The 10,743-nt window shown below is 36.3% G+C and overlaps 1 protein-coding gene across 1 annotated transcript in view; it reads right to left on the minus strand.

Moving 5' to 3' along the window:
* The window catches only part of EIF4G3 (eukaryotic translation initiation factor 4 gamma 3), a 228,172-nt gene that overhangs the window by 57,241 nt on the left and 160,188 nt on the right, over nucleotides 1–10,743 (minus strand). Inside the window, exons 18-19 of the mRNA XM_081816832.1 lie at nucleotides 7,268–7,336; nucleotides 4,704–4,901 (exon numbers count right to left, since the gene is read on the minus strand). Coding sequence (XP_081672958.1) covers nucleotides 4,704–4,901; nucleotides 7,268–7,336 — 267 coding nt within the window. The remainder of the gene's footprint in view (nucleotides 1–4,703; nucleotides 4,902–7,267; nucleotides 7,337–10,743) is intronic.

Genomic DNA, 10,743 nt, shown 5'->3' on the forward strand with positions numbered 1-10,743 from the left:
GAGTCCTTGTGTACATCTGGTAATTTCTGTGGGGTATATACCAAGAAGTAAAATTCCTGAGGAATAGTATATGAACATCTTCAACATTATTGTCTAATTACTCACCAAAGTGACTATATTCATCCGTGAACACTTTAAAATGATTTCATTTTTTTTCCTACTCTAACAAGTGTGACTTGTACAGAATTGTGGCTTAGTTGTTATTTCCCTACTCATGAATAACACTGAATATCTTTTGTTAAATTCATCAGCTAACAGATTTTCATTTCTATAAATTGCCCATTGGGTTGTTTTATTTCTTACTGATTTGATTTTTTCTCCTTAATTCTATATAAATTTTTAAAAGATTTTATTTATTTATTTGATAGAAAGAGACAGCGAGAGAGGGAACACAAGCGGGGAGGGGGAGAGGGAGAAGCAGGCTTCCCACTGACCAGGAAGCCTGACGTGGGGCTCGATCCCATGACCTGAGCTGAAGGCAGACGCTTAACGACTGAGCCACCCAGGTGTCCTATATTTGAATATTTTATCAATTATTATGTATTCCAAATAGATTCTGCCACACTGTGGCTTTATCTTTATATTTTATTTATGGTATCATTTGCTGCACACCAAGGACTGCAAATTTTAATAGTCAAATCTGGTATTATTTTTCTGTTACTCATTTTGAATCTTAATCTTGCTAAAGAAAATCTTCCCCAAAGTTCATGAAGATAGTCTCAATTTTCTCCTAAAAGATTAGCTCTTCTTTTCTTTTTTTCTTTTTAAAGATTTTATTTATTTATTTGACAGACAGAGAGAGAGAGACAGCTAGAGAGGGAACACAAGCAGGGGGAGTGGGAGAGGGAGAAGCAGGCTCCTGGCCGAGCAGGGAGCCTGATGCGGGGCTCGATCATGACCTGAGCCAAAGGCAGACGCTTAACGACTGAGCCACCCAGGCGCCCCAAGATTAGCTTTTCTTATTTAGATTTATAATTCCCATGACTGTTTGATTTTTGTATTTTATACATAGTAGGAACAAATGGTGACTCTATTCCCATTGCCACCTTTCATTTCAGGCCCTCGGTACCTCAAAAGTACTAGAAGTCATGACAGTGGTTACCTTTAAGGAAGAAGGAAGGGTACAGTTCTATTTACTGACCAGGGTGGTAGGTATGTTCACTTCATTGATATACACTGAGCTGTACACTAATGATCTGTACAATTTTCTATATGCATGTTGTAATGGTGTGCTAAAGCTAGCTCCTACTGGTTTATGGGAGCCAACTGTTAAGTCGAAATTTTGTGAATTATCTGTCAAACTGTCACTGGCTTAAAATCAGCCATGAAGAAACTATATCATTAAATTTGACAAAAGCAACAAATGAGGAATTTTTCTTTTCCCAAATAGCATGTATGTCTGTTATATTTCAATAAAAAAAAGTCTAAAAACTTGTATCGTTTGGTATGTAAGTCTGGGGGAATTTATACTAAAAAAGTAAATCCTCAACATGTAAGGGTAAATATACTTTGATGCTGCTTGTGGTTGCAAGAAAACCCCCCAAAACCAAAAAACTAGAAACAACATGGAAGAAAAAGAGGAGGGAAAGAGAGAGAGAGAAAAGGCTGGGGAAATTATGGTATATATATATATATGTGTGTGTGTGTGTGTGTGTGTGTGTGTATATATATATATCTTCAGATACTATGCAACTACTAAAAAAGTAGGAGTCAAATTTATCTGTAGTGACGTAGGGGTATGCCCAAAACATATTAAGTGAAAATAAAGTAAACTGCAAAAAAAATACATACATGATATAATTTAACTACTATAAAACCAAAAGTATTCTTTATACATATGGATATGTTTTTATATAATTTTATGAATATAGATAAAATTGTGGAAGTACACATACAAACCATTCACAAAGGGAAGTGTAACTGGATGGGGCTGAAAGAAGAGTAGTAACTTTCTCTATGAATACCCCTATACTACTGGACTTATTCCAAAAGGTTATTCTGCAATTGAAAATAATCCAGTAAAGGGGCGCCTGAGTGGCTCAGTTGTTAAGCATCTGCCTTCGGCTCAGGTCATGATCCCAGGGTCCTGGGATCGAGCTTCGCATCGGGCTCCCTGCTCCGCGGGAAGCCTGCTTCTCCCTCTCCCACTCCCCCTCCTTGTGTTCCCTCTCTTGCTGTCTCTGTCAAATAAATAAATAAAATCTTTAAAAAAAAAAAAAGAATCCAGTAAAGTTTAATCAATCTTATTTAAAAAGGGGTGAATCATAACAAAATTCACATAAGTGGTTGGTTTATCTATAATTTCTTTCTATTTTAATCTAACTTCTACTCTTGCCTTTCAAAAGGCCATTTTTTTTTTTTTTAAAGATTTTATTTATTTATTTGACAGAGAGATAGACAGAAGAGCACAAGCAGAGGGAGTGGCAGAGGGAGAGGGAGAAGCAGGCTCTGCACTGAGCAGGGAACCCGATGCGGGACTCGATCCCAGGACCCCGAGATCATGACCTGAGCCGAAGGCAGACGCTCAACCATCTGAGCCACCCAGGCGCCCTCAAAAGGCCATTTTCATCAAGGATACTCTTCTATTAAAAAACATTAACAGGGGCGCCTGCGTGGTTCAGTCGGTTAAGTGTCTGACTCTTGATTTTGGCTCAGGTTGTGTTCTCGGGGTTGTGGGATCGAGCCCCACATGTGGCACCCCTCCTGGTGGGGAGTCTGCTTGAGATTCTCTCTCTCCCCCCCCGTCCCTCCCCCTGCCCTTCTCGTGCTCGCTCTCTCTCAAATAAACAAAAGAGAAAAAAACATTAACAATCCTTCATGGCCTATAGGATTAAATCTAAAATTAGTAAAGAGCACTAAAGTATAAGCCAGGAGATCTGGGATCTAGTTCTAATGAGTGACTACAAGATGTCATGGCTGCCACAAGGAAAATGAGAGGCATGAGATGGAGAATTAGTTTGCCTTCAGATACCTACAGTATGGTATGTTAGAAGGCAATATGGCAAGTGACTGAATAATCCTAGACTTGGATTCTAGCACTGCCACTTACTAGTTATGTGACCTTAAGCACGTTACTTATCCATTTTTAAGCCTCAGTTTCTTGTTCAGTGAAGTAGGGCTAATAATACTGACCTTTCAGGGTTATAATAGCTATTAACAATAAAATTTGTAAAGCATCTACCCATAATGCAACTTAGTAGGTACTAAGTAGATAATTTCTGTTATTACAATCAACCTCATTCAGCCAGCATTTCAAGACCTTTGCAATCTTTTCCACCACCAATATAATTTTGAATTATTTAGGGATTATACAGGTCAAATACTGAGCTAGGAACTTGACATACACAATCTCATTAAATTATATTATTATTAAATTAATGTTATCATTGTAATAGCCTCAAATTGTGTGACTTAATCTTATTTTATGGATTAAAAAATGAGGTTTAAACAGGTAATGTAATTTTATAAAGTTACAAAGTTTATAACAGTTCGTTATAGTTTATTATAAAGTTTATTATTGTAAGTTAGCAGCTTGCAGAGTAGGAACTCAAGTTTAAATTTTAAAGTTGAAATGTAAAGCCAGAACTGTGCGACGCCAAGTCCACATCTGTGCCTGTTGTGCTACGTGCGCTGCCGCAGACATGAACTTTCCCTGCTCTATACTTGTTCCCACCACCCGGCCCCTCTCAGGCCCAACCTGAACTCCACCTGCTTCATAGAAGCAGTTTGTCATTCTACCAATAACACAGTCATTTCTTTTTTGTTCTACTTGGTTTTTAGGTCTAGAACATCCATTCAAACATCAACATATCGCAATGTCACAGAATATGCTCTAAGTGATCATTTTCTTGTTAAATGCTGTTTTTTTTTTCAGTATGAAGTTTAAATTCCTTATAGACAGAAGAAATAACTTTTCCAGGTCACAACAGACTTACCTATCTTTGACACAGGAAGTCAAAATATTGGGAGAATGACAGAATTCTGCATTTTCGTAACAAGGCAAATGACAATGAATGGTGATAATTAAGAAGAAACCCAAATGTTAAAGGACACACGTTTCTGACACAAGTACCTGGGTAACAGTAATAGGCAGAGAAAACACAGATGGTATATGGTAGTGTTCTAACTGCAGAATAGAGAACAATGAACACTAACCAGAAGCTCTTTGGTCTCCCATTGTCTTGCCCTAGATTTGACAGGCTGTAGAGATTAAATGGCTGTGGACAGTGTAAAGAGAAAGAAATCTAATAGTTTCTAAGAGATGAAATGATCACTTTGGAACCTTTTATGACCATAACTATGCTATCATTTTCACCAAGGCTCAAATTAGAACCAATATATTTTCAGTTTAAATTAAATGTGAATGTAAGCATTCACTTTATTTCTATAAGAAGACACAACAGGAGAGGTAGGTTGCTCATGCCAATTATTTCATATTACTAATTTAAAACTTATTCAGTATTGCTCACAATGGGTGGACCATAGCAGGCCTATTTCAGGCTATTTCCATATCCCCTCCAGAGGTGAGGATACATTTTAATGAAGCAAGATTCTTTTTATACATTGAGAATAGTATATTAAAAAGTGCTAAAAATATATTCTCCCCTTTATGTTGCCCCAATAACACTTCTGGGAAGAATGTGTAGTGAGGGGAGAATATACCTCTTGGAGATTTCTGGTTTTACTCCTTCCTCTCTTCTTACCGTTACTAGACACCGACACATGTTTGCATAAGCCACAGAGAAACTGGGCTCATCGATAGCCTTCTCAAAGACCAGGTCAATGACTCCTTTCAGCCGCTCCTCTGTGTCAACAGTAAGTCCTGACACTTGCTTCATCAGTTGGTTGAACATCTGTGGTGTCAGTTTATTTAAGATACTTCGAACTTTTCTAAAAAGTTCCTAGAAGGGCCACAAAAAAGAAAAGAGTGTTACAGTAACTTGGACAGGATGATTCTTTCTGTAAGGATTAATATTTTTTTTATAAGTTCAACTTCCCAAATTAACAAGGATTATGAACTCTTCACAGAAATAATTAAGTCCATCTATTTCAACAAACATCAAACAATTATACCACTTCTTTTCCGTAACTGATGAGAATTCTAGGAACTAAGTATAGTCACTGGCAGGAGTATCCTCTGGTACATTTCTCAGGGCAATTTGGCAATGTGTATTAAAAGCTTTAAAATTGTGATGTATCTTTAAAGCATAACAAAACAAAAACAAAAAGAAACAAAAAAACTATGATTATCTTTTGAAACAACTATTATACTTTTAGAAATTTATTCACATTTAAGGATAGGTACAAAAGGTTTTGGTCACAATGACTTCCATCAGTACCCCCTTTATAGCAAACAACTTAAGTGTCCTAAAATAGAAAACCTGTCTAAATTATGATATAATATAAATTATGGTATAGAATACTAGGCAGGAGTATTTTAAACTCTCATCAAATTAAAAATAGAAGAAAACTTCCTCAACTAGAAAAGAAAAGCATCTATAACTCTACTTAATGGTCAAAGAATGACTGCTTTCCCTCTAAGAATAGGAATAAGGCAAGAATGTCTATTCTCACCATCCTATTCAAAGTCATACTTGAGGTCCTAGTCAGTGCAAAAAAGCAGAGAAAAAGAACTACAACCTGTACAGACTGTAAAGGAAGAAATAAAACTCTCTATTCATTAATGATATGATTATGTAGAAAATCATAAGGAATCTACAAAAAGAGATACTAGAACTAATAAACGAATCTAGCAACATTGCAGAATATAAGTCAACATACAAATATCAATTTTATTTCTATATATTAGCAATGAACAACTAGAAATACATATTTTAAAAGTACTGTTTACAATAACACCAAAAACCATGAAATAGTTAAGAATCTAACAAAATATCCATAGGAGCTGTATGATAAAAACCCTAAATCACTGATGAAAGAAATCAAGGAGGAACTAAATAAAGCGGTCTATGTCATGTACATGTATTAGAAGATTCATTATTGTTAAGTTGTCAGTTTTCTCTAAACTGATCTATAGATTTAAAACAGTAACAATAAAAATCCTAGTAGGGTTTTGGAGCTTTCTGATAGAAATCAAGATGCTGATTCAACAATTTATGTGAAAAGACAAGGGAAAAAAAAAGCCAGAATAGCCTAAATGATTTTGAAAAATAACAAAGTTGGAGGGCTCATACAACCTGATTTCAATATTTACTATACAAAGACAGTGTGGTATTGGCCAGGGGACTGACACATATATCACTGGGATGTAAGTCTAGAACTAGACCCACACATGTATGATGAACTAATTTTCAACAAAGGTGCAAAGAAAACTGAATGGGAAAAGGATAATTTTTTTTTTTTTTAAGATTTTATTTATTTGCAGAAGAGCAGAGCAAAAGAGAGAGAGCATGAGCTGGAGGGAGGGGGAGAAGGAGAAGCAGGCTCCCCGCTGAGCAGGGAGCCTGACTTGGGACTCGATCCCAGGCCCCTCGGATCATAACCTGAGCAGAAGGCAGACGCTTAATGACTAAGCCACACAGGCACCTGAGAAAAAGGATAATCCTTCCAACAAATGGTGCTGGAACAACTGGATATACATAAGAAAGAAAAAAAAAATCTTGATCCATATCTTGCATGAAATACAAAAATTAATTAAAACTGGATCACAGACATATATGTAAAACCTAAAACTATAAACTTCTAGAAGAAAGGAGAAAAATTTTATATTCTTGGGTTATGCAAAGATTTTTTAGATATCACAGCAAAAGTATAACTTGTAAATGCAGAAGTTGATAAATTCAACATGATCAAAGTAAAAACTTCATTTCTGCAAAAGACACTATTTAGAGAATGAAGACAAACGACAGACTGGAAGAAAATTTTTGCAAAGCACACATTTGATGAAAGATTTGTATCCAGAATATAGACAGAACTCTCAAAAATCAATGATAAGAAAACCACCAGCCAATGAAACAGGGCAAAAGAACAGAAATTTTACCAAAGAAGATGTAAGAATGGCAATTAAGCACAAGAAAAGATGTGTTTATTCAATATATTATTCATTTGGAAATGCAAATTAAAACAATGCGATGCTACCACACATCCATTAGAATGGTTCACATTTATAAAGCACAAAATAACAAGTGCCGGCGAAGAAGTGGAGTAACTGAGAGTCTCGAGCCTTGCCAGTGGAAATGCAAAATCGTCCAATAACCACCTTGGAAAATAGTTTGGCATTTTCTGATAAAGTCAAACCTATATTTACCAGATAATTCATGGACATCACAGCTACAATTTTATCCAAAAGAGACAAAAGCTTATGTTCACGCAAATCCTATACATAAATGATTACAGCACTTTTATTCTAATTGCCAAAACCTGAAAACTGTTTCCCCTGTGAATGGATAAACAGTCTGTGGTATATCCATTAACAACGGAATACTAATAGGTAATAAAAAAATAACTAATCATACATATAATGACTACAGATGCATCTCAAATGTAATATGCTAAGTGAAAGAAGCTATATTCAAAATGATTCCATTTATTTGATATTTTGGAAAAACCAGTGCTATTGGGACAAACAGATTACTGACTGCTAGAGGTGGGCATTTAGGGAGAAGATGGGCATAAAGTAACACAAGGAAATTCCTGGGGTCTGATAAAAACATAGCATATCTTGATTGTGGTGGTGTGTATTCATCAGTTGTGGAATTATACACCAAAAATAAAGCTTACTAAATGTAAATTACGCCTCAGTAAAATATCAAGTTGTAAAAATCCATGAAACAATGACATAACTGTAAAGGCCTATAAAATGTTTTATTTGATCCCTATAAAAAAACTGGTATCTGAATATAAGGATTTTTAGAGTATGTGCCAATATGTTAACAGTTGTCTCTAGAAGGAGACAGTAAATAAATCTATTTAAATTTTTAAAAATTATATAGTCAGGTTTTTCAGCAATAAGTCAGCATTGCTTTTATAAAAAAAATTGAGTTTCTCAGGGGCAGGAAAATCACCAAACTTCTCTCAATTACCTCTACCAACTGAGAATATTGATGAGGTCTAAAACAACCTGTGCTTTATATCAAGGGAAAAAAAACAACCTTGGGGCGACTGGGTGGCTCAGTCAATAAGCAGGCAGCTCTTGGTTTTGGCTCAGGTCATGATCTCAGGGTCTTGGGATCAAGTCCCAAATTATATCTACATAAAGTGTTTGTTTTTTTTTAAAGATTTTACTTATTTAGAATAACATTTGTTTTTTTTTTTTAAGATTTTTATTTATTTGTCAGAGAGAGAGAGTACAAGTAGGGGGAGTAGCAGGCAGAGTGAGAAGCAGGCTCCCTGCTGAGCAAGGAGCCCGATACGGGACTTGATCCCAGGACCCCGGGATCATGACCTGAGCTGAAGGCAGATGCTTTCACCCAGGCGTCCCTAGAATAATGGAGCTCCATGTTGGGTTCTACACTCAGCAGGGAGTCTGCTTGAGTTTCTCTCTCTCCCTCTGCCCCCTTCCCTGCCCCCACATTCTCTCTCTCCTTCTCTAGTGTAAAATAAATCTTTAGAAAGAAAGAAAGAGAAAGAAAGGGAGCGAGGTAGAGAGGAAGGAAGGAAAAAACCCACAACCTTCAAATATCTCAAATATTTCAGATGATAATCTAAGCTTAAAAAAAAACTAGGATAAAAAAAGTAATTTATTGAGGCACCGGGGTGGCTCAGTCAGTTAAGTGACTGCCTTCAGCTCAGGTCATGATCTGAAAGAGTTTTTTTGGAAGTGAAGGCAACAATAAAACCACTATTTGACAAAAAAGTGAAGAAACAGAATTAGCAGGAGCACCAAGTCAACATGATGTATACCAATGCAAAAGAGAAGAATGAAAACACCAAAAAAGAGAAGGAATGGAGCAAAAATGCCCATACTTAGAAGAAAAGTATCAGTAACAAGAGGATTGTACTCACCCTGAAAAAGAAGCCTATTAATTCTCTACTGGATTTGCTTTATCTTTTCACTAAAGAAAACTTAGCCTTAGCCAATTAATGAATGATACCACAACACAATAAAATTATGTTTCTGAAATAAAACTTACTACGCAATAGGAAGAACTTTGTTATAAAGTAAACAGAGGCAGATTACAAACTGCAACAAATGGACTATTCCACAATACTGTGGGTAACTTAATTTCTCAAAGCTTCAGTCTTCTCATATGTAACAGAAGGAAAATGTCTATTCCCTCCTTCATAGCTGCTGCAAGAATCTAATGAAATGAGGCACAAATGCCTTAACTACTAAAACAAGACCTCTTCATCTTCAGTGATAAAGATTCAGCAGGAATTATACCTATCTTTGCAAGCCATTTAGGCACCTTATCAATCAGCACTTCTCAGAGGGATCAAAGGGAGAGATGCAGAAGGTTTTTGTAAAAAAAAGGTTGAGACACATTGAAAAGAAATTCAGGAAAGATTAGGTACTTGAATTCAGTGACTCTGGAGAAGGATGTAGTTAGGGACAAATATCTGGGGAAATCACTAAAAAATTGAACAAACAGCCAATTAAGGTTTGACAGCATGGCTTTGTGATGAGTAAGTTCATCATGTATAAGGCACATATTTGACCCAGGAACATCATCATACTGAGTACCTGGGCTCCAGGAACCATGCCAACCGCTTTATATTACTTGAATTCGATCTTCACAATAGCCCTATGAGGTAGGTAATATTAGTATCTTCATTTTACAGTTGAGATTAAGAACTTGCCTAATAGAACTTGCCTGTCTCCAGAGTTGAAGCTTTTGACTACTGGATTAAACTATTCACAATGAGAGGAAAGATATTTAAGGAACGAGACACTGACAAGTCAGCATATGATCTGTGATGCCTAACTCTGATACAGGTGCAAAATTTAAGAGGAGACTCTAGTCTTGGTGCCTAGAAGCAAAAAATCCAAAAAAGATAGTAGAGGTAACCCAAGTATAGGAAGTGGCATTGTGTGTACTGCAAATGATGAATGAAGACTACATAATTTGACACAAAAAAATAATTTTGTTTGGGTTAAAGGAATTCATTCAATTTACCCTAAGGAATTCTGCAGGCAGGTATGCATAGAAAGATGCAAAGAATTCAATTTTATTCCAAAAGACTCCAAAACAAGATTGATTTCTAAATTCTAACTTATTAGAAATGAAGGCCTGGCAAGGAGACATAAAAGCAATATGCTAACTAGACGAGCATAGGATACTGATTGAGAATCTAAAAACACATTTTTAAGAAAAGCAAGCATTGATCTAAGCCTAAATGATCAAAGCCTATGACATATAAACCCTCCAGATATATAGTATTTGTTTTGAAAACCAAATAAAATAGCAGGTTGTCTGGCACCCATTATGCTAAAGATTTTAGAATAATGTTTTTTTTTTTTTAAAGATTTTACTTATTTAGAATAACGTTTGTTTTTTTTTTTTTAAAGATTTTATTTATTTGTCAGAGAGAGAGAGTACAAGTAGGGGGAATAGCAGGCAGAGTGAGAAGCAGGCTCCCTGCTGAGCAAGGAGCCCGATACGGGACTTGATCCCAGGACCCCGGGATCATGACCTGAGCTGAAGGCAGATGCTTTCACCCAGGCGCCCCTAGGCATGGAGCCTAAGTGGGGCTTGAACTCACGACCCTGAGGTCAAGACCTGAGCTGCAATCAAGAGTCGGACGCTTAACTGACCGAGCCACCCAGAAGCCCCTGTTATACCA

Source organism: Leptonychotes weddellii, chromosome 4 (genome assembly GCF_054177405.1).
Source record: "Leptonychotes weddellii isolate Sample4059 chromosome 4, ASM5417740v2, whole genome shotgun sequence".
Classification (NCBI taxonomy): domain Eukaryota; kingdom Metazoa; phylum Chordata; class Mammalia; order Carnivora; family Phocidae; genus Leptonychotes; species Leptonychotes weddellii.